The following is a 23,976-nucleotide window of genomic DNA, read 5'->3' on the forward strand; positions in this document are numbered from 1 at the left end:
TGCTCCCTGCCCGTTCCCTATCTTCTCCCTGCCCATTTCCCACCTGCTCTATGGCTGTTCCCTGCCTGCTGCTCCCTGCCCACCACTCCCTGCCCATCCCTGCCCGCTGCTCGCTCCGTGCCCACCTGGGATCCCGGTGCCAGGCGTCCCTGGGGCAGCAGCAGGACAGGAGCTGCTCCCTGCTCGGTGTGCTGGGTGCAGCCCTTCGCCCATGGGTGCTCCCAGGTCTCTTTTCGCCGTCCAGTCGTGATGATGACGTGTCAGAGCTGCAGCCCGCGGTGCAGGGGAAAGTTCTGGGGTTCAGGGCTTTTCTCCTCGCTTCCTTCTCCCTTGTGAGGTGCCGGAGTGTTGGCAGCTTAGGGCAGGGATTGCACCTGGAAATTATGTCGTGGGAATAGTTAAAGAAATGAAAACACAACTCTTGCCCAAACTCAGCTTTTGTTTGCACAAATGTGAGTTTGCCACAGGCTCGATAACATCACAGAGAGATGGAGATTGCCCTCAGTGATGGTTTGCAAGGTTTGCAAAGGAGTATCAGAAACCCAGGACAGCAGAATGGGAAGGACTGGTTTAGGATGGATGGGAGACTGAGGGCAGAGAGCAGCTCCAGAGAGAGGATGAGGAAGTGAAAGGGAGAACACTTTTCCCTCTTAACCATTTGCTGTACTATTTTTTCACCTCTCTTCCCAAAGCGACCAGCAATGAAGATGGCAGCTCTGCCTGGAAGTGCTGAGGACACAGCCAGCCTTGAGCTTGGTCCTTCTGGCTGAGGAAGTCTCCTGATTATGCAGTGGAGTGGTAACTTTGCTTTCTCATACAACAGGGACCATTATTCCATAGCCCTTCACCACTCTGAGGCTGGCCCAAGTTTCAGGATGTGCTAGCAGGAGTGTTTAATCTCCGTTACTCGCTGGCTGACATCTCCAGCGGCAGGGTTGGTTGTTTAGCAACAACCGCTGGGCTCAGGCACCGTGTGGCTGCCATCCCCATTGCTGGGCTGCAGCCTGGCCTCTGCAGGGTGCTCAGGGAGACAGGGAAGGGCTGGATTTACACCCTGAACGGATTTTGGAGCTTTGGTGGCGAAGGCCGCAGGCGCTGCGGATTTTTCGCGTCCTTTGCGCAGAGCCGCCATTTCCACGGCAGTGCGGTGCAGGGACGGGGAGGGAAGAACCCAACGCTCTACGTGCCACTCCCCACTTTCTTCCCCTCTTTGCCATCTCCACCTTCCCTCCTTTTCTGCCAGATTCCATAGGGAATTTCAGCCTCTTGCTGCAGTCATCCCAACCCCTCCTGACTCACCGAGCCTTCGCTGGCTCCCTCGGAGCCTCCGTGCCTCCCGCAGCGCCAGATCCGCAGAGCAGGGGAACAACAGCAACAGCAGCCACAGTGGTGGTCCCTGCAGACAGACAGACAGGCATAAATACACACAGACACACACAAGAGCAGTCCCAGCAGCTGGGGAGGGGGTTGTGCACAGCCAGGAGCTGGACTAAGGCATGGCTGTATCGCTGGGTTGTGTGGATGATGCTGGGCTGAGTCTGTTTTCCTGAGCGTTGGTTGCATGGACAGCTCTTTGTGGTTTTCCCCATCATGGCTGTGGGGTGGAGAAGCCATTTCTCTGTAAAGCTAGTGCTGTTTCATGGCTTTCAAGGAGTGTGTTCAGTGTAGGGATGGATTTGGTTTAATTCCTTTTGCCACCAGGTTTTGGCCACAGCGATGGTTTAACTGCGCCTGAACGCAGGGAGGGTAAGGAGACGGATAAAAGAGGAGTTATTTCAATGTTAAACTTCAGCTGTAAATCTCATTACTCAGGAATTGAGGTTACTGTCAGCAGGTAAATCTGTTGGACTGGCAGGAAACAAGGCTAAGAAGGGGACATGGCACATTTCTGTAGGACAGCAGTGACTGTGTGAGCTGTACCTGGGTGACTGCTCCACGATCGCTCCCTGCACGGTGCCACAAAAGGACTGGGGAAAGCTGTGATTTCTCCCTCCCTCTGACACTTGTGTATGTGCCAGCTGATTCATTTTCCTCTATCTGGGTTTCCCTGCTCTGGGGAGTGGGGTTTGCTCTGCCTCGGCCTTGGTGCAGCACGGTGACGCAGCGTTCGGTCCCACGCCGGCAAAGCACACGCAGTTTGCTCGGGCGCTGTGACCGCTCAGGGACCCTGGGATTTGGGGAGGGAAGGGCAGGATTTCACATGCCCATGATAGGAATTTAAAAGCATTACCTGCCCCTGTCTGCTGGCGAGGGAAGGCTCTGGGAGGGACGAGACAGCCATGATCTCCTCCTGCACTTGTTTTGCCGATGGTCATGTTACATCTGTGACGCAGACGAATTTTGCTGTTGGTTCCTCTCGGTGCTGTAGGGAGTGGAGCTGATGGGGACACAAGCTTAAATACGGTTAGAAACATTCATTTCATGTTGATGTTAAGAGTTCCAAGCCCACCTGAGGGGTCAGGGGTATCAGATCCACCTAGTGACCCCCCCAAACTGGGAATTGGGGTGAGCCCCAGCACCCCTGGCCATTCTGCTGCTGGCAGAGCAGGCTCGGAGCCTGCAGCACTGCTGCTGCTGCTGTTCATTTCCATGTTATACAAATACAGCACTGGGCTCTGTGTCAGGAGCTTTCTGATGCTGTGAGAAGCTTAGAGTCTACAAGCAAATGTTTTTCTTTTCTTATTTGGGAACATTCATTAAAACGTCTAAATGCCAAGTGTTCTACCCTCTCTCCTCTGACAAATCTCTCCCAGACCCATCCAGAAAATTCAGTGCTGCTGCGTAGGATTGTTAAAACTTTATCATGGTGTTTTCTTCCAGTTTAATATGGGTATGGCTGGGGGGGAGAGGAAGATTGAATTTGGTTAAATATCTGTAATGCTGATGTTAATGGACAAGCACGTAGGAAAGGGACAGGAGTTGTCCACATCCTCTTTATCTCTGTATATTGACAGTCCCAAACCCAGGCTGTGAGGAAAAAAGGGAATAGCCTATCCCATTCCCACCCACCCAGACCATTTCGGTGCAAAGGCAGCAGTGGAAAAGGCCAAGCTGGAATGTCACAAAATGGTTCCACCAGCACTCAGAGATGCCAGTGCCGTTTATCCTGGCACGGCTCCGAGCGGCACCGCGAGCCGCCTGCTGCAAGGTCATTCCCCTGACTCATGGTCAGCAACCAGTTGGTTCAGAAACTCCCAATCTACTTCTCTTGCAACTGTGCCCATGCCTGAACCTGGAGGGGAGGCCTGAAAATTAACATTACTGCATCAGTGGGGGCACAGAGCCCAAAACTGTAGCTCCAAAAATCCCCCGTCTCTGAGAGATTCTGAAATCCATATCTGTAATTTGTTTCTTTGCTAGTTCCAAAAACTTTCCACTAGTTCCCTCAACCCCTTTTTCCCCAAGACTTCCTCTGGACTGCAGGGAACCAGGAGTGACGTGTATTGAAGGACTCACACTCTGTTCTAGGAAGAAAAGCTCCGTGTAAATGTGCATTTCTGTGGCTGTCAGGTGGACTCTGCAGGCTCCCCAGAGCCTGTCAAGCCAGGGCTGACTCTCAGGTGCTTTCAGTTTTAGGTATCTCAGCTCAGGAGCTGTCTTGTTCCCTCCAGGTTTCCCCATTTTCCCCTGGTGTTCCTATTTCCCATCTCACTTGTATTTTCAGCTGTCTCAGGGCAGCACCAGCCATGGGTTTGCTCAGGGCTGGCTCTGCTTGTCTCACCCTCCCAGGCAGCAGAGGAGTGGACAATGCCTCTGAGCAAAATATTAAATATTATTTAGTTCCCAAAGCTCAGCGTTCTGTGGACAGAGAGGGACAGGGGGAGCAGGGCAAGCCAAGCAGAGCCCTCCTGCTCCCAGAGCTGCCAGCCCACCTCCCCAAGCCCTCAGCCCTGGGCAGCCTGACCCTGCTCACACGAGCCTTTGCCTTCCCTTGGTTATTCCCTGCTCTCCAAAGGGACAGACCCTGGCTGCCAATCCCATGCCAGTGACGACTCCTCGCCTACAGGGAGGCAGATGTGATGGCTCGTCTGCTAAAAACTGAGCCAACACACTGTGATTCAGCCCTCCAGCTTTCCAAGGAACAGCTATTTCTGAGTGGAGCTCATCTCTTCAGCTCCCCCCACAAACACTCCCAGCACTCAGGAGTCCATCACCAGCCACTGGCTTTGCATTTGGATATCCAGCTCAAATCTGGAACACTGACAGTGGCTCCTGGCCACACGGTGACATTTCAGGGATGGAATGATGGAAATGCTGGGAACAGGGACAGGGCTCAGCCAGGAGGGTTTGGTCAGTGCTTTTCTCCAGCTGTGTTCAGGTAGTGTTAAACTAAAGGCTTGTTTTCAGATGTCTGGTTTGAAGGCAGGTTATACCTCAGTGAACATCTGGCTGGGTTTGTTTCCTTATGCTCCTCCCTGGCACAGGACATTCTTTTGTCTCTTGAATGACACAAAAGAAAAATATGGCTTCCCTTGCCATTACCTGGAGGAGCTGGAGTGGTGGTGTTGGGGGAACACCGTGTTCCTGAACCCACTGTACAAATCACAACAATCATCTCCCTGTGAGAGCTTTCAAGCCCTGCAATCAGTACTTTACATTCTAAAGTGATGCTTGGGTACAGCAGTTAGGAATAGAAAATGGCCTTTCTGGTTGCAGCTGCTTAGGTGGATCATTTGTTTGAGTGGAGTGAGTTCTGCAATGTGCTGTGTGTAGGACTAAATTTGATGAGTTTTTATTCCTGCTGCCCTTCCCTGACCTCAGCCATGAGAGTGCAGTGCTTTTCTTCCCCTGGGTGAGTTTGCCCAGTTTCACCTCACTGCTCCCTGTGAAATCTGGAATCCTCCACAAGACCCAGAGTTTCAGCAGCTCCTCCAAACAGGCTGGGGGTTTGCCCAGGAACTCTCCTGAGAGCAAAGCTGGAGGAAAAGTGGATGAGTCAAAGCAAGCCAAAGCAATTTCAGATGAGCAGGGGGGGATCCCAGGATGGGGAACCACAGCAGTACCACCAAAGCACACCTCTGATGGTCACCATGCTCAAACAGACACTGCAGAGTGCTCTGGCAAATTCCCCTCCACAGAAATTGAAATCAGTGACTCAAATCCAGCAGGTCTGACTGCCCCATTGCTCACAGTTAAAAGGGACACAGAGCTCCACAGGCTTTCCCCCTATCCTGTCCCAGTGCCTGCCCTGGGGTTTTGGGGGGTTTCAGGCTTTTAACTCCATTTGTCCTGCACTTGTAAGGCTGCAAGAGCAGGACTGAAGGAACAGACTACATTTAATTCAGGATTGTAATGTGGAGTTTTTATTGTGGTTTAAATAAAGGAAAGAAAATCTCCCTTATGCTTTAAAGTGGTGAAGGAAGTACCTGTTTTTGCTGCCCATAACAGCAGTGGCATCTCCAGAGCCATCTCCTAAGCACAAATATCAATTTTCCTTGATAATAAATTCCTATCAATTTTTCCAAGGCAGTGCAGCCCCCACTGTGCCTCCCCCCAGCCCAACACCAAGGGCTGGCTCCCAGTGCAAGCCTGAGCACATTTGTCCACAGCTGACCCACGCAGCACCAGGCTTGCACAACAAAGAGATGAAATGCAGGCTCCCCACGCTGAGGAGGCTTTTTTTGAAACCTTAGAAGTTCACTCATTTCCATTCCCCTTACAGGTCAGCACTTGTTCTGTCACACCCCTTGTCCTGCACCTGGCCTTGGGCTGATTCATTCCTTCACTGGGAGGATGATGCATCAAGCCCAGATTCTCAGCATGTAAAACAGGGATTATTTTCTCCAGGGGAGACCAGAGCCTGGTGAACCACGAGTTTTACCCTGTGATGTGAAAAATGGAGGAAAAAATTCATGATGCACACTGAGATGTGTTTTGCTTTCTGTAAAAACCCTGGAACTGCCTTTCTGTAGAAGGAGCAGGTTGTGAAAGATCAGGTCTGTGATATCCAGCTTTGCTTGTTCCTGCTCACTGAAGGTCTCAGGGTAGAGAGGAAGTTTCCCTTCACAGGGAAGGCAGGGATTCCCTATTTGTCTTTGTGTCCCATGGAATGTATAAAGCAGTGTGAAGCCCATGAAAGGCTTTGAGTTGTTCCTCTGAAAGAAGCTACAGAGCAGCAGTGCCACTAAAACACCTGAAAAACCACAGAATGATACTGTACTTTCCCTGCTATTAATTACTGAAAGTCCAGGGCACTGTGACAAAGCCAGGACAGGTGACAGGGTGACATCCCAGGGTTAGGATGGAATTCCCAGAGCAGCTGCCCCATCCCTGGCAGTGCCCAAGGCCAGGTTGGGACAAAGGGAGGTGTCCCTGCCATGGCAGGGGTGGCACTGGGTGAGCTTTAAGGTCCCTTCCAACCCAAACCATGCTGTGCTCCTGTTTTCCTGCCCATGTGCACATCCTGGATCACAGAATCCAGAACTGCTCCCCCAAACCATGCTGTGCTCCTGTTTTCCTGCCCATGTGCACATCCTGGATCACAGAATCCAGAACTGCTCCCCCAAACCATGCTGTGCTCCTGTTTTCCTGCCCATGTGCACATCCTGGATCACAGAATCCAGAACTGCTCCCCCAAACCATGCTGTGCTCCTGTTTTCCTGCCCATGTGCACATCCTGGATCACAGAATCCAGAACTGCTCCTTCCCCTCCCAGCCACACTGGGAGCCTTGGAAAGGAGAGCCCTGACAGATGCACCCTTCCCAAAACATGAGCTGCACCTTGCCAACAAGGGCTGGCACCTTCTGGGGAGCTTGTGAAGGCAACAGGAGCAACTCCAGGTAGCCTGGAGGAGGAGCAGCAGCACCTTAATTATGCTGAAGTGAAACCTGGTTTTATCAAAACTATAAATAATAAATGAGCCATTGGTCTTCATCTGCTGCATGGTATTTCTGGAAAGGCTGCTCTCCTGTGCAGAGGGAAGATGTGCAGAGGGATTCAGTCCTTCTAAGCCTCATCCTTTGACACAAGTTCCCATTTCCAGCAGCACAAAATTAAGTGACATTTCCTCCAAGTTGTTTTTCAAAACCCTAGTGAACATTTCTTTGTAATGCTTTCCACTGAGGAAAAACCAAAGCAGAGCTCAGTGAGAGCCTGTTCCTCAGAGCCGCTGTGATTCTGTGATCTGTGCTGCACCTGCCTCTCCTCAGCAGCAACTCCTGGTGCAGCTTTTCAGGAGTAAATCTCACCTGATAATAGAGGGTGCCTCACAAATAACTGTGCCAGCACTCAGGCACTGGGGAGGGAACCTGCTTTCCACTCATCTTCCACCCTGCTGCCCCAGATAATGGATTTAGAAACGACAGTAAATATCCAGACACAGGAATCTAGTCCAGTTATTTCCCCTTCCTCCACCCCTCTTTCTTGGAAGGACAAGCTCCTGTCTCTGAGCTCTGCCTCTGCTGCCTGGCAGTGTGCATTAGGATGGAGCAGATTTTTGGATGTGGTTACAACAGGAATACACAGAGCAGCCAAAAACCCGGGGCATCAATAAGTGAAACTGCTGCCTGCAGTTGTGCTTTGTTCCATTTCACATTGGCCTCTGCTCCAGCACAGGTCAGACACTCATCCAAGGGTTGATAGCTCCTGAATTATGCATGTGTGGAGCAGTTCAGAGGCTTCTCAACACCCCCTCTATTCCCTGTGCTCTGAGCTCTGGACACTGCAGGTTAAGTGCTCAGCCCTGCTGCAGTTCCAGGAACCATCAGCCACTCATTTTCACACTCTCCCTCCTCAACAACTTCCACTGAACCATTTACAGCTCCATTTATGAACGCTCTCTTTTTGTTCTGACCCACACTCAAAGTACTTTCAATCCAATTTATTTTCATTCTGCCTGCAGAATTCAAAAAGTTGTCTCACAAAAATCTGCAAGTCCTTGCTCATTTAAAGCACAGGGATGGAGGAAGCTCCATCAGGACACTCACATTTCCTTTCCCTGTCACACAAAGCACCTGATCTCTCTGATCAGTGAGTGACAGAAAGACAGAACTGTCTGTCTTGGACAGAATGAGATTCATAGCCTGGTTTCACCTGCAGTGAAATAGAAAAAGTGTTCCTGTGCCACACAAACTTCCCCCACTCACCCCACCAGCACTCTGCTCTGCACTAGAAAAGAAATAAAACCTTGATCATCACTTGCTGGGAAGAACTGGAGTGCATTCCACCCAGGAAACAACACTCACTGCCAGGCTGGGGGTTTTTCCTCACCCATATTTAATTTCTCCTCAACCATCCACAAGATGCCACAAAAAAAGCATCCCCAAAGTAGCTAAGCCCAAGGTAACCGTCTTGCTGTCTAATAAAATTAAATAAATGAATTTTTCTCTAGGTACGGTGGAGATGAAGGATTTTCTCCTGCAGCCATGCACAAGATGTGTCTTCCTCTGGAAGCTGGTTTCACATGGTGGCTTAGATTTTCCCACTTTGTATCTAGCACCATTTGAAATCAGTGTTCTAGGAGCAAGAATTACAGCGTGGGAGGAGACCAAGCACCTGCTCACTTCAACAGCATCCTCTGCTCCTCACACCAGCCCCTTCCCAAAGGTTTTTTTTGCCAGCCATCCACTCTGTAACATCATCTGGTTTCTAGACACTTCTCCAACCACTGTATGCACCCTCCCAGGGCAGGGCCACAGCAGCACAGCCTCCTGCTCCTGTACTTCTGCTCAATAAACAATGGATATGAGTTCAAGGTGTCCAGAGTAAAGTGATCCACAGGTTGCATGAAAAGCAGCGTGGTTCTTGTACCCTGCCAGGCAGAGCATGTCTGACACCCAAAGCTAGCACCAGCATTTCATTCACTGCCTCAGAGCAAAAGGATTTCCACTCCCTGCCTGGGGACTCCACCACCACAGGATTCTCATCCCACAGCTCTGCAAATACAGAAATTCCACCTCAGCTCTGCAAATACAGAAATTCCACCTCAGCAGTCAAGCACAGAAGTGCATTCAGCAATCCCAGAACCTCAGACTGGTTTGGAAGGGACCTTAAAGATCATCCTGTCCCAACCCCCTGCCATGGGCATCAGGAAGATGCCACACAGCACACACAGACCCCACTGCTTTTTGTAGAATCATTCTCCAGCACACACAGAACCCACTCCTTTTTTCCAGAATAATTTTCCAGCACACACAGAACCCACTCCTTTTTGTAGAATCATTCTCCAGCACACACAGAATCAGTTCCTTTTTGTAGAATAATTTTCCAGCACACACAGAACCCCACTCCTTTTTTCCAGAATAATTTTTCAGCACACACAGACCCCACTCCTTTTTGTAGAATCATTCTCCAGCACACACAGAATCAGTTCCTTTTTGTAGAATTATTTTCCAGCACACACAGAACCCACTCCTTTTTGTAGAATCATTCTCCAGCACACACAGAATCTGTTCCTTTTTGTAGAATCATTTTCCAGTTTGCCGCTGGTACTCCTTTTTCTAGACTAATTTTCCAGTTTGCTGCTGGTACCTCCCAGCAATATCTCCCTTCTGCAGCCCTCCATCCCAAGCACTAACAGAAGCTGAACTCTTTTCCTGCCCTCCCTGCTGCCCAGCGTGCTCCCAGACACGGAAAAGCCGATCCCAGAGCGGATGAAGGTTTGATCAGAGCACCCAGTAAAGAATGCATAGCTGCCATCTCCAAGAGGATCCTTCTGTCAGCCAGGAAAACGTCTCTTACACAGGCTGACCGATTTCTCTTGGTGTTCAGAGTCTCAGTTTTTGTCTAGCACCATTTGAAATCGGTTATGATGTAGGGGGAAAAGCAACAGTAATGGGAAACTTCCTTCCCTCACCCCCCAAGCACAAACAACAAACAAACACCACCAGAGCACGACCTGGCTCCCAAACACTGCTCTGCTGTTCTCTGACCTCGAGTTCCCCCCACAGGCCGAGCATCCTGCACAAAAGGAGGACAGTCAGCATCCCCTCCAGTGAGGATGGGATGCTTCCAGACACAGAGAAGCATCTCTTCAAACATAACTCAGCTTCTTCAGCTCCAGCAAGCCAGGGCCTGGGTGTGACCACACAGCCACCCAACCTCTGACCACTTCTGCTCCATGTGCTGTTTGTTTGCCTTAACCTGTTCTTTACACAGATTTTTCTTTTTTTTTCCTTTGAAATAAAATTGTGTGCTCGATGTTCCTGGGCTCTGTCTCAGGTAGAGAGATCACCTGGTTCCCTGCTGGACAACACCCAAGTGCTGCAAGTCTCTTCATTTCAGCCCCCAGCTCCATTTTCACCACCCTCAGAAATATTTAGAATCATAGAATCAGAATGATTTGGCTTGGAAGGGACCTTAAAATCATCCAGTTCCAACCCCTGCCATGGCAGGGTTTATTTTACACTGATTTTAAGTGTGACACTGAGAACCCACCAGCCACTGTCACTTCAGAATATTTAACCCCAAAACCAGGCAGCTCTGGAGCTGTTTTGTTTCTCCCTCTGCTCCTTTTACCAGCAGATGGCAACAAGACATTTTTATTCCATGCAGCACTTCCCTCAGCACAGAGCTCACGTCTCTTTAATGATCAGCTCCAGACTCCAAAATGAAATAATTCATGCAGCACTGAGTTTTAGAAAAGCAGCACAGGACTCATGGCAATTAGGCCAAATTAATTTGTGGTGCTGAAGTCAGATTAATAAAATCACAGAAATCCCAGAATGGTTTGGGCTGGAAGGGACCTTAAAAATCATCCCACTGCACAGCCATGGGCAGGAACATCCTCTGGTTCATCCCACCAAAGCTCACTGAAACCCAAACCCAGCCCCAAACCTGAGTCTGGCATCATCTCCACACCAACTCACTCTGACTGTCACAGCACACACTGAAAACACAGCAGATGAAGTTATTTTTTCTGTTCCACCCTCTGAAAGGCTTCACTCTATCAGGCAGCTGACTCCACACATGAAGCTCGCCACATTTCAAGTGTGAAATTCCCAAAATTCCTAAATCCAGCCCTTCACAGGTCACCTGGACCCTGCAGAGCTGTTTTCCCTAAGGACTGCATTTGTCACACACTGGGCTTTGCCTCACAACAGCCCCAAGATAAACTTCCTCTTCTCCATCAACTTTTCACCAAATTTTCAGCAAAATTTTGGAGGTTCTGGGAAGTTCTCTGCAGTTGTAAAAGGAAACCCCAAAAGGTGCTCAGCAAATTAAAACACTGAATAACTGTGCACAAACTGCAAACTTCAATCTCAGCAGTTCCCACCTGAAGTTTGGGACATGAAAAATCACCTGGATGACAGTGGGAAAAGAGCTGCTCAGCACAGTGATGAATGAAAGACAAACACTTACTGCTAAATAATTTAACGTTTTTATTTGGAACATTACAAATCATCGCTAATCTTTACATCCACAAGGAAGAATAAAAACATGGCCACTCTGTACAGTGATTCCACCTCCCAATTAAGAACATTCCAGTGTATTTCAGCACATTGCAGATGCCACACAAAGCAAGCTGAGCTCCTGAGCACCACCACACTCAGCCCCAGCCACACATCCCAGTGTTTACAAACATCTCCCAAACTGAGCACTCAGCCAGGCCTCCAGCAGCAAATCCTCCTGCAGAGCCAAAGCCCCTTTCTAACAAGCACAGCCTATTATGAACTCCAACAATAGGACTGCTGGGATTGTCCCAAAAAGCCCCACAAAGCCCCAAACAGTTCTGTGCCACTCCAACAAGCTGTTGATGACAGGGAGAGCGGTGCCAAGCAGCCACAGACAAGCCAGAGCAGTTCCAAAGCTGCCTCAGGCATCTGAAGTGACATTATTTGGGTTTTCTGTGAAAATCAGAAGCTGTCTGCATGCTGATAGAGAGATTCATGAAGCTAAAACCTGTTCTAGTGAAGATCTGGGGTTTGCTGAGGAATTAAAGGAGCAGTGAGTCTCAGCTAGTGGCAAACACCGTGGTGGGAGCTCCTGGAGTCAGAATAAAACATTTGATGGACAAGCAGCAAACAAGAGACCACCACATGTCACACAACTGAGCTGGTCTGGCTTTCCTTTAACATGAAAAGTGAGTGACAGGGAAAACCTTCTTCTTCTGAACACAAACCTGATGCTAAATCCAGCTTTTCAGAGCTTGATTTAACATCCCAGCCTGCAGCCAGAGGTTAGAAATGTGGAATATGTGATTTCAAGTGAAGAAGCAAGGTGGATCACACAGCACCTGTGTCTACCCTTGAGAGCAACAGAAGATCTCCAGAACTGACACCAAGGCTCACTAAAAATCAAGCACCTAAGGAATTTCACTGAGCTCTGAGCAGCTCCTTTCATGAGGAACCTCCTGCCAACAGGCTCCAGAATCCTTCACTTTTCAGTTCCTACAAATCCACTGCAGTCTTTGGGGATTGTAGCAAAGAGTCATAAATATATATTGCTTTTTTCCTTCTTAAAAGCAAAGGAAAAGCTATGGAAGTCTGATTTCAAGGCACACTTTAATTCATTATATATACAGCAACCAACTTTGGCAGACAAAGAGGTAGAGTATATAAGATCTTAATTGTGATAGCTTCCAAAAGACATTGCCTTCAATGGCACCAGGGAATGAGCAACAACACATTTCAGATACAAGGGGAACAACAGAACCATTTACACCATCTCAAGTGCAAAAAGGATGGGAAGGACAACCAGGAGAGCTCGAGAGGAGAATTTTGGGAATTTTGGGCTCTTCTGCAAGCAAAGAGGTGGCACTGGAGGCAGCAGGCAGCAGCAGCTGGCACTGGGACAGTGACATTCAGCATCCCACACGCTCTGGCATGCCACAGGTACTGCCTCTCCCCCAGCACAGAAGGATGAGGAGGGGCCCAGGAGGCAAAGCAGGATCTATCTGTGTTATCAGATGTACACACACTGATCCTATCACACATCTCCTCCCCCAGCTCAGCAGAGCAAGACAGGCACAGGGAACTCATGGGCAGCAGCTCACTGCAAGGGCAAGCACTCATTCTGCAGTCACTCATTCTGCAGCCAGCCACTCATTTTCAGCTCTGACAGGGATATTCCTCCCCTCCCACCCCAAAAGGTCACTCATGCTTTATACATCCTATATTCGGCAGAACTGGGAGTGCTGTCACGTTTCCTACAAACAGAAAAACAAGTCAGATCAGAGGTTTGACATTGCAAGAGCTTTTACATTTACACTGAAAGCACATCCTTGGTTTGAGCATTAAAGCTGCAGCTGAAGCCACTGGGGCATTCTTCAGCCTCTCTTTACCTCTCTTTTGCTGGACTGAGGAGATCTGAGCTTCCCTCAGCTCCTGAGCTGCAGGAATGACCCAAGGAGTAGCAGAGCCTTTGATCCCAGGGGATCATCTCAAGTGATGAGTGATATTTCCAAAATCTAACACCACAACAGTTACAGGATTCCCATAACTCCACCAGGTGCACCCTGACATCCATTTTAATTACAGTGTGCTGTTTAGTTCATATCTTCTAACCAGAAATGAAATATTAGTTTGTGTGGGTTTTGATTCTGCAGTCCACTAACAGCAACTTTGTAATACTTAAACATACAGGAACTAAAACTCACAATGACTTTTTTATATGTCCCAAGCCCTTGAGTAACTCCTGATGTGCTTTAACAAAAAACCAACCCCACACCAAACTTCAGTGCTATTACCCCAAGTCTCTGAGGAGTTCCACATTCCACAGGAAAACCTCCAGAATTACCAGGGCTCTGACACACCAGACCAGTAATTTCTCTTATCATGTGTAAAGCTAAGATTGCAATGAAGAATTCAATTCTATCTCCTGATTCCCTTTTTCTCTCCAAAAATAAGCCAAACTAACCCAGAAAACAGATCCCATCTTAATTAGAAACATCTTTCTTCAGAGTGAAGATGATATTCCTTAATCTACACATCACTTTGGAATAAACTCCAAGCTTAAACTTAATACAAAAATACTGAAAATTCTCTTGTCCTTTACAAGTCAATAAAATCCAGACTATGCACATGAAAAGACCTTTGCATTAAGCTGGAATAAGAGAACCCATCACCTCAGAATCTGAGTAATGGAGAAAAGCAATGAAAAAAAGAAGATGCTGATTTAAAAAATATTTGTAGTTCCAGCTGGGTTGAGACAGCAACAACAAAACACTGGCAAGGAACTCAAACTGGGTTAAAATGCAGGAGAGGACACCAGCAACTGCATCTTGAGCCTTTCCAGGGCTACACCCTCTGAATTTGAAAAAGAAATCACCTTTTCATAAGAAGGTTTCAAAAGATCTTGTTAGTCCCTTCATTTATTCTCTTCTAGAAAGCAAAAATGCAGATGAATCAATAATTGTGAGAGATGTGATCTGGTTTTCTCTGAGGGGATTTAGAGTTTTAGTGTCCTAAGGTGGTTTCCAGCTTCTAATAAACAATTAGCCAAGAAAAGTAACTCACCACTGGATGGGTGCAGAGTATTCTGAGTATTGAAGGCAATATGTCACTCATCCTTCACACACAACACCAAGAAACGTGATTTACAACCACTGGAAGCTCTCACTGACACTGCTAAATGATAATTCTTTATATATAAAATTTATAGGATATAAATGTGTATCTAAATAAATATATACAAATATAATTTATAGGAAAATATGTGTATTCCTGTTCTCCCAAATCATTGAAAGGTTAAAATATTCTTCCCTACAGGAAGCCAAGGCTCCCAGCTAGAGGGATTTCACACTCCTGAAATTCCAAGCAAAGCACAATAAAAAAGACACTTAAGCTGCATTGCAAAAAAGTCCAAATGAAGTGGAAAGTGATACCTTTTCATTAATTCATTTGTGCAGTTTCTTCCATCTCAGCTGGGACATTAGCTTTTAAAATACAAATTTCCTTGCAACTCTCATCAACTGTGTACGAGCTGAACAGCAGAAGGGGAGAAAGATCTAATTGAATCCATCCAAGAGCATTTCAAACACAAAGAAAGAGAGGCCAAGGAAAGATTTGCTCTCATTTGGAGGCTACAGACCAGCAAGGATCAGGGGCTGGAAGCACAACAGCTGCACCAGGAACTCAGGACACTGAACAGGGAGATGGAGGCTTCAATAAAAGGAGATTAGATCAGGCTTTTCAGACAAGAAAGAGCTGGAACAGTCAGATGCTCACAGAGAGGAAGATGAAGGGAAGCTCTGGCTTTTCATGCTGTCAGATATTCAGGAATGTCACATTCTTTAATTTTTGATGATGCTGCTTTAGATCCCTCCTGCTTTCTGCCCCCTGAGCAGTCTCTGCAGGGATGAAATGCTGCCCTGAGCTGCCCAGAGCTCTTCCCTGGCCCATCCAGGCTGCAGAATATCCAAGCACTGGATAAAAGCAGGGGCTCCAAAGCACCAGGCTGCTCAGCAGCACACTCTGACCCTTGGGTTGATTCTGCACTGCCTGTTTAAAACTCTAAGGCAAAACCTCCCTGGTTGTAAACCCCCTCCAGGGCTCTCCAAATCCCCTGGGTACACTTCATTACAAGTAACCATGGAATATTCCCTCTGGTTTGCTTCATTTAAAGCATCCCTTCCCTTGTTGCAGGTAAATCCCAACAGATTTTGGAAAAAGCCAGCACTGTTTTGATGAGATGCTTATCCTGGCACTCCCTGTACCACCCAACCTGCTCTGCACTGCCAAGGTGTCTTTGCATTTTACAAAATATTTCTCTGACAAAAAGGTTTTTTCCAGAAGATAAAATCAGCCATCACAGCAAAAAGCAATGCACAAAGAGGAACTTCAATCTCCTGCCCCTCCATGAAACACCACAAATAAACCCCAGCTGTTCTGAAGATAAAGTTTAAAACACCCTAGAAACCTCATTGAAAACAGAACACTAATTGCTTATGCACAAATCTAATACTTTACAGCTCATTTTGTAAGTCTTTAACACAGGGACACCAACACTGGGGCTGCAGGAGGAGAAGAAAAACCTGAAAAGCTTCTGGCAGCACAAACCCACAGAACCAAGACTCCCCCTGGCTTTAGGAGATGAACTGACAGGTTTGAAGCAGATGGACAAAAAGCTTTCCTTGGCACCTGGGCACTGCCAAACACAAGCTTAAAACAGGGGTTTCCTTCCTGGAAATTAGTGCAAGTGTTAATTAAGCAGCTTAGCTGAACAGCAGATCCAAAACCAAAGTCAAATTCATGGTTAGGTTTTAGTTCCCAGAGCTCACACAAAATCAGACATTTGAAAAAGGAAGGGCACACAAAGCTCAGGAAACTTCAACATCAGCACAGCTTTGGCTCAGTCATTTGAAGTCTGCAGTATTAATAAAAAGGAAGTTTACTCACCCATTCTGTGAGAAGAATTTCTTGTAGATCCAGAAGGCTGCCAGGAGCATCATAATTACCACAATCACTTTAGGAAGAATTAAAATGAAAAAAAAAAAAGCCTTAGAGTGACAAAGATCATCTCCAGCTCACAAAAAAGCATCAAAAAATTTTGCAAAAAATAGCCTTGGTCTACCCCAGAAAAAACTCCACAATCCAAATTATTTATGGAATGAGCCATGTAAATTAAATATTTGATTCTTTACTCAAAACTCTGCAAGATAGCTCAGAACCAGTGACAGAACAGAACCCTAGCAGCTCAGAAACACTAAAAATGGAATGACAAAGCCCTAATGTCACTTTTTACAAGTTTATACAAATCTGGGTAACAAAAACAGGGACAGAGGAGGGACTGAGCACTCCTGTGCACTGGCAGAAAACCCCCAGAAAACCCAAACTCTGAAATTTATCCAAGTGGTCAAGTTGCTGCAAAATGCTTTAGAAATGTGACCTCACATTTCACACTAAATTCAGCTGGAACAGCTAAAAAATCTTTTTTCGAATCATGCAGCTTTAACCAAAATTCCAAAACCACCCTGCTGCAGTCCCACAGAATCAAAAATGGATTTTCACATAAAAAATATAATTTGTATCATATATTTTTTTAAGGTTTTAGAAAACACTTACCACAAATGATGGCTATAATATATCCACCTAAAAACAGAAGGAATCAGTATCACAAGAGGAACACAGGTGCTTCTTACTCAAACATTATTATAAAAATATTCACAGAGCTATTTCAAGCACTTCTATCAACACAATCTTTGAAGCTAACTGAATGAAATAATATTTACTTAACTTAGAATAGGGATATTTTAAGCAATTTTATCAAACCCTATTTGTCACATTAAAACCAAGAAGGAAGCTGCATTAAATCCTTTCTCCTGAACATAAAACATTGTGTCAGGGATGGGTTTTTGCAGTCCACACTTACTGAGCTGGCAGGTTGGCACTCCAGGCATCCACTGGTTGTTCCCAACGTACTGGATCTGAGACTGCCCATGCAAGGTGTACCCTGAGTAACACTCAATGGTAATTAAATCCCCCACAGTGTAGGAAGGTTTTTGTCCATCTGTCACTCTCCCATGACTTATGACTGGTGTGGAACCAGAACCTTCAGACTCACCTGGAAAAAAAAATAATAAAAAATTTATTACTATTATTATTATTTATTTTATTTAAAACCTGTCAGTGTGCTGCTGATTTTAGGAATTTTACTCACAGGCACAGTGCTGTAGAGCACCCCAGGAACCCTGTCCCTGACAGGTCACTGTCATCTCTGCAGAGCCACCAGGGAAGGAGCAGCCAGCATTGCACCTGAGCACCACAGACTCTCCTTTTTCATAGGAAGGTTTGCCTGGGACCAGGACCCCATTGGGGATCTTCGGGGGAGGACACACATCTGCAGTAACTGACACAGGAATTTAAAACAAGTTTAGTGAGAATGAAGTTTACAACTCTGTAACTCATTCCACAAATTTGAGTTGCCTTCATGTAAGAAAAACAGCTCAGAAGTTTAACTTTACCCCAGTTTTAATTACAAATATTCCCTTTAGGAAACTTAAACATCACTGTAGGTATTCATTAAGATAATACAATCCTGTGATGTGGCAGCTCAGAAATCCAGACTGGTTCATTATTTCTCTGAGCTCTAAAATAATTTCCAGAAAGTAGGAGCTGAAGAACTGCTTTAAAAACACACACAAAGATTTCAACTACTCCAGAAGGATGCTACAGCTTTCCTCACTGTGCACACTCCTCATTCTCTGTATCAAGTATTTTTTCCTGTATTCCACAACATTCCACACCTTTTCTCCAGCCTCCACCCATGAAATCAGCAGAACACCACGATGCTCTATTTTAGCTAAAACACCTTCACACACAAGAGAAAAGGGAATTTCAGAGAAAGTCTTACTTTTCTGACAAGTAGGTTTTGGAGGAACCCAGTCGTTATTTTCTCCACAGGTAATTACCTCTGCTCCAACCAGGAAATAGCCTGGAACACACTCAAACACAACTGAGTTCCCATAAGTGTAGGAACCTCCAAATCCTGATGTTTTCCTCCCATTCTCAACTCTGGGGTCTTCACATTTGACCACTGCAAGAAGCAAAGATTTGGTTAACATAAACATTTGTTAACAAACAGAAACAAAGCTTGGAAACATTTGTTAAATATTTGTTAACAAACAGAAACAAAGCTTGGAAACATTCGTTAACAGAAATATTTGTTAACAAACAGAAACAAAGCTTGGAAACATTTGTTAACATAAACATTTGTTAACAAACAGAAACAAAGCTTGGAAACATTTGTTAACAGAAATATTTGTTAACAAACAGAAACAAAGCTTGGAAACATTTGTTAACACAAATACTTGTTAACAAACAGAAACAAAGCTTGGAAACATTTGTTAAATATTTGTTAACAAACAGAAACAAAGCTTGGAAACATTTGTTAACATAAATATTTGTTAACAAACAGAAACAAAGCTTGGAAACGTTGTTAAACGTTGCACCAAACGCAACAACTTTTCCCTAGGTGTGAATTTCCCCGAGTTTATTTGGAGAAACTTTGTAAAAGCACTTCCATAGTGGCTGTGTTTTTAGGAAAGGGATTCTTCCTCAGCTTTTTACAATTCCTAATCCAGCCCCCACATCCTTGCTCTTCCGCAGGATTTGTGGTCTCCCAGTTCCTTCACTTTGGCTTTGTCACTTCCAACAAGACACTCACACAGGTATTTTTCAAGTTTTAACTTCAATTTTAGTCAATATTCTGTGCCATAATCCATCAATATCCACCATGCTGACGTGACCCCCACTGGAACTGCACCAAACTTTGTTACCAGAGCATTTGCTCCTTTTTTTCCTAGAGCAAAGCCCAAAAAAAGCACCAGACATTGCAGCAAAGAATAAAAAATCCCAACAACCTCGACATTCTGGAGGTGGGCCACTCCAGACTCCGTTTGAGTGTGCATCAGCTGTGCAGGAAATGGTGGCTGTGCCAATGAGGGAGAAGGGATCAGAGCCCTTGGGGACACTGTGGCACCTGTAGGTCACTGAGCTCCCGTACACGTAGCCGTCGCTCTCCTCGTACTCCCCATTGGCTATTGTGGGAGGTGGCTCACAAGGAATCTCTGGAAATGAAGCCCAAAAATTGGTCAGATTGGTTTTTCTGTGCTAGCTGGTTCACTCAAAGAGCAAGCTTGATTTTCAAATCATTTCATTGAAAACCTGACTCGAGGTCATGCTACAGAATCTCCACTCCAACAAGAAGTTATTTTAATATGAGATAATTACCACAAAAACATTTTTCAGTGGTCATGCCTCAGGCACAACCCAAGAAGTTAAGAAAAAAATCATCCCTGTTTTCCCATCATTTTTTATACTGGAAAGTTGGTGGCACAGCTGTTTGGAAATGAAATATCCCTCTCTCAAACACACAAAACAAATATGAAATCAAACACAGCAGTAATTAAATTTACTCACTTTCACAGTAAGGCAGAAGTCCACTCCAGCCAACACCTGCACCCTTGATAATACAGGTAATCTCTTCATTACCCCGTATTCTGTATCTAGACAGGTAAAAAGTTGGAAGAAGTGAAACTTAAATTTCTTGTTTCTCCAACAAGCACCAAAAAATTGGTTCTTACAGTTAATTCTGTTCTGTTATTATGGGGACAAAACACACCAAGGTTTTGTTGCAAGGTGAACAGAATCCTGTTTATTCTGCTGACAGTCTCACTTTGAAAGCAAAACAGAAGCAAAAGAGACATCACTAAGGAACTGTGGGAGTCTCACCATTTTCAGAAATACTCTCTAATATTAAAGTCCTAAAATTACTAATACTCAAGGAAAAGGAGAAAAAAACTCCTTGGTGTTTTTGACTTAATTATTCAATAATGAAGGATGATGAATATATATTTACTCCCCATGCCATAGGAGCATTAAAGGAAGTCACTAGAGATAACACTCCAGTTCTGCAGTATCTCACTAAAAAGCTTAGGGTTGATGCAAAGAGTAATTAAATCAGGAAATCTAATTAAATTGAGCTGCAATTTCACTTGCTATGGGTAGAATTCAGATTTCAGGTCAGAACTGGAATAGAAAACTTGGGTTTGGTTCAAATCGGGCATAAACATAAAAAAAAAAAGAAAAAGGATTCATTAACTTCAGCAAAACACTTACCCTGGATTACAAGAAAACGTCAACTTTGAACCAAATGTAAGATCTGTTACATCAAAATAACCATTTTCCAAGTCTCCTGGGTACACACATTTTCTTGCTGGGGAAAGGGGAGAAAAAAAAAAAGAAAATAAAAATCTACATTTTTGTAGTTATATACAAGACAAAATCTTTGGCACTTGTGGCTCTTACCCACACCAGTGTTTTCCAAGTTTTGTTTAAAACCAAACCCAAATCCCAGCTGGAAGAAGGGGTACAAAAAAATTACCTGTACACAACGGGCCTGTGGGTGACCACTGCAAGTCCTCACCACATGTCAAGGTCAGTGACTTCTCTGGCACCCTGGTGTATCCTGGCCTGCAGCTGAAGGAGATTTTGGTCCCAGGTGGAAAATTCGTGATGTCCCTGGAGCTCGGGTCGAGCTCTGCGTACTGCAGCCGCTCCGGCCGGGGACACTCATCTGGGAGAGGAAGGAGAAAAAAACTACAGAGCCTTAGCAACAGGAGAAACACACTGAGGTGTAACAGCACAGGAGACACAATAATTCAAGAGCTCTTAAGGATATGTTTAAGAATTTTCCTATTTTTTCAGTTTAGGTTTTAACTGTGTCCAGCTCTGCATGTGTATAGGGCACGTTAGTCGTTGTTTCCTCAAGTCATTCTAAGCACACAACTCACTTCCTTCCCGATCTTAGTTTTGATCTGTTTGCCTTTTTTTGTATTTAAACAACACGTCTTAAGTCACCGCACACCCATTTCGTTTGTTCTATGAAAAACAAAAAAAGCCGGCCCCACTCACGGAGCTCCCTGTCCTTTCTTGATAAAGGAAAGCGGGGCTCAGTGCTCAGGAGTTTGGAACCAGGTTGGACAGAGGTTCCAGCAGCAGGTCCGGCAGCGGGGACACCCCGGGGGGCTCTGAGCTCCTCCCGAGCCCGGCAGAGCCGGGGTTGGCGATTCAAACCCGCCCGGCAGGGCCAGCACCGCCCTGGAGCCTTTTCCTGCCTGCCTGCCCTGCCCGGGGCCACAGCACGGCGGGGAGAGGGGCACACCCCGGTAATCCCCATCCCCATCCCAATCCCAATCCCTGATCCTGAACCTGAAACTGATCCTGATCCCCATCCCAATCCCGATTCCCGATCCTGATCCTGATCCTGAACCTGAAACTGATCCTGATCCCCATCCCAATCCCGATTCCTGATCCTGATCCTGAACCTGAAACTGATCCTGATCCCCATCCCAATCCCGATTCCTGATCCTGAACCTGAAACTGATCCTGATCCCCATCCCAATCCCGATTCCTGATCCTGATCCCCATCTCAATCCCAATCCCTGATCCTGATCCCCATTCCGATCCCTGATCTTGATCCCAATCCCGATTCCTGGTCCTGATCCCCATCCCCAATCCCCGATCCCTGATCCTGATCCCGATCCCACATCCTCGATCCCCATCCACATCACGATCCTGATACCGACGCCCATCCCAATCCCGATTCCCCATCCTCATCCCCATCCCAATGCCAATTCCTGATCCCCATCCCCATCCCCGATCCCCATTCGCATCCCAATCCCCATCCCAATCCCGATTCCTGATCCCCATCCCAATCCCGATTCCCCATCCCCAATCCCGACTCCTGATCCTGACCCCCATCCCCGATCCCCATCCCCATCCCGATCCCCATCCCCATCCCCATGCCCCCATCCGCATCCCGATCCTGATCCCGACCCCCATCCCAATCCCGATTCCCGATTCCCCATCCCAATCCCGACTCCTGATCCCCATCCCCAATCCCGACTCCTGATCCTGATCCCCATCCCCATCCCGATTCCTGATGCTGATCCCCATCCCCATCCCCATCCCCATCCCTCCTCCCGCCCGCTGCCCCGCAGGGGCCCCGCTCCGAGCGCCCTTTCCCCCCCAGCACCGCCTGCCTGGAGCCGCCAACAGCGAGCGGCCGCTGCTCACCCGGAGCCTGGGCTCCACCGAGCTGCCACAGCAGCAGCGCGGGCAGCAGCACGGACACCGACAGCAGCACCGGTACCGACAGCGGCACCGGCAGCGGGAGCGGAGCCGGCACCGGGCGCTGTCCCATGGCCGCGGCGGGGCCGCTCCGCTCCGCTCCGCTCCGCTCGCTCCCGGCGGCGGCGCAGACGCAGCGCGGGGCCCGGTGCGCATGCGCGGCACGCCCGGCCCGCACCGCCCTCAGCGCGGCTCCGCCATGGCCGGGCCCGCCCGCAGGCCGGGGGGACACTCGGGGACACTGTGGGAACACTTTGGGAACACTTAGGGACACTTAGGGACACTTAGGGACACTTAGAGTGCACTCGCGGATTGGTCACCCCGGCAGTGCCGCTGTTCCCGGGCCGCAGGTGTCTCACACGGCACCGCAGGGTTAGTTCTGTTTTTCCGGGCCGTTGTGTTGTGATAATTTCCACAGAAATGACGCAATCCCTGCGCTCATTCAACGCATGCTCATGGCAGGCTGTGGTTTGACCCCAAAATGTGGTTTTTAAAAGGAAAATATCGGTGTTCGGCTGAAGAATACTCGCGGGTATTTTGCCAAGTGCTACCTCAGCACCTTGATTTATTCATCCTTAAAGCTAGTTCACTGGGAGATGCTCTTGGCTAAGGGATGCTCCTGCCTGCCCCACTCATCCTTTTTTATGGATTAGGATTGAAATGATACAAAAATCTTCCACCAAAGAACGCCCTGATTTAGAATAATCTTGACGTGCTCCAAATTTTGCGACAGCCTCAGTGCATTACAGCACTGAAGAGATGAACCCTTTCCTGGGGAGGTCAAGGAAAGAGGAAAAAATCAAAGTTTATTTCGTTTATTCAGTGCCAGCTTTAGTTCGTTTCGCTCATTTAGTTCATTTAGTTCATTTAGTTCATTTGCCAGCTCAGGATGGACACCCCTGTGCAAGGAGTTAAATCCCATGTGTGGTGGAGCAGCATTAAAATAGAACAGCCAAAAAAATAATAATTAAAAAAAACCCAACCAAAAAAACCCCAGGAAAGACTTAGAGTTCTAAAAGAAGACACAGAATTGTCATCATCAGCTTTTATTATGTTAAGCATTGGTAGAGGAACACTGCACATAAGCGTTGCTGGAAGGAAATAAAGATGTAAATACGGCTGTAATTAAGATATTAATTAACACATGGTTACTCCCACCCTTGCACAGGTATATTTTGGTGGGCAGTGAGACAGGGAATGACCAGTGCATTATTGATTGTTTGTCCCTACCAAAACTTGGGGTTATCCAGTTTTTTCGGGGAGATAAAGGAAATATTCTTCATCGGGAGCAGCGCACAGAATTCCTCTGAGACAGCACCCACACCGTGTGCAGTCTGAGATCCTTCCAGAACTACTGAGAGCAGAAGAGCGTTACAGATTGACAGTAAAATGTCCTTTTTTTACAGAATTCCAGTCTCCACGTGAGCAGCACCTCCTCGCTGCGGGTGCCCGGTCTGCAGCAGCAGG

General features: G+C 46.9%; 1 protein-coding gene across 4 annotated transcripts; it reads right to left on the reverse strand.

The window, feature by feature from the left end:
- Positions 1–1,312: 1,312 nt before the first annotated feature.
- Positions 1,313–22,610, reverse strand: LOC117007093 (membrane cofactor protein-like). 4 transcript variants are annotated; one of them, XR_004420082.1, is made up of 12 exons: positions 22,456–22,610; positions 20,762–20,953; positions 20,497–20,593; positions 19,798–19,883; positions 19,239–19,445; positions 18,230–18,412; positions 17,537–17,725; positions 17,249–17,440; positions 16,942–16,968; positions 16,276–16,342; positions 2,231–2,377; positions 1,313–1,396 (listed from the first exon to the last, which is right to left on the reverse strand). XR_004420082.1 is itself a non-coding variant. In XM_033079985.2 (12 exons), the coding sequence occupies exons 1-11, from the start codon at positions 22,580–22,582 to the stop codon at positions 14,770–14,772; spliced, it is 1,458 nt and encodes a 485-aa protein (XP_032935876.1). In that variant the 5' UTR covers positions 22,583–22,610; the 3' UTR covers positions 11,303–13,085; positions 14,763–14,769. The 4 variants fall into 4 exon arrangements, 3 of the variants coding, with proteins under 3 accessions (XP_032935877.1, XP_032935876.1, XP_032935878.1); XM_033079985.2 differs by lacking the exons at positions 1,313–1,396; positions 2,231–2,377 and adding exons at positions 11,303–13,085; positions 14,763–14,860; XM_033079986.2 differs by lacking the exon at positions 1,313–1,396 and having other exon boundaries at positions 2,216–2,377.
- Positions 22,611–23,976: the final 1,366 nt, after the last annotated feature.

The sequence above is a fragment of the Catharus ustulatus genome, chromosome 25 (genome assembly GCF_009819885.2).
Source record: "Catharus ustulatus isolate bCatUst1 chromosome 25, bCatUst1.pri.v2, whole genome shotgun sequence".
NCBI lineage: Eukaryota > Metazoa > Chordata > Aves > Passeriformes > Turdidae > Catharus > Catharus ustulatus.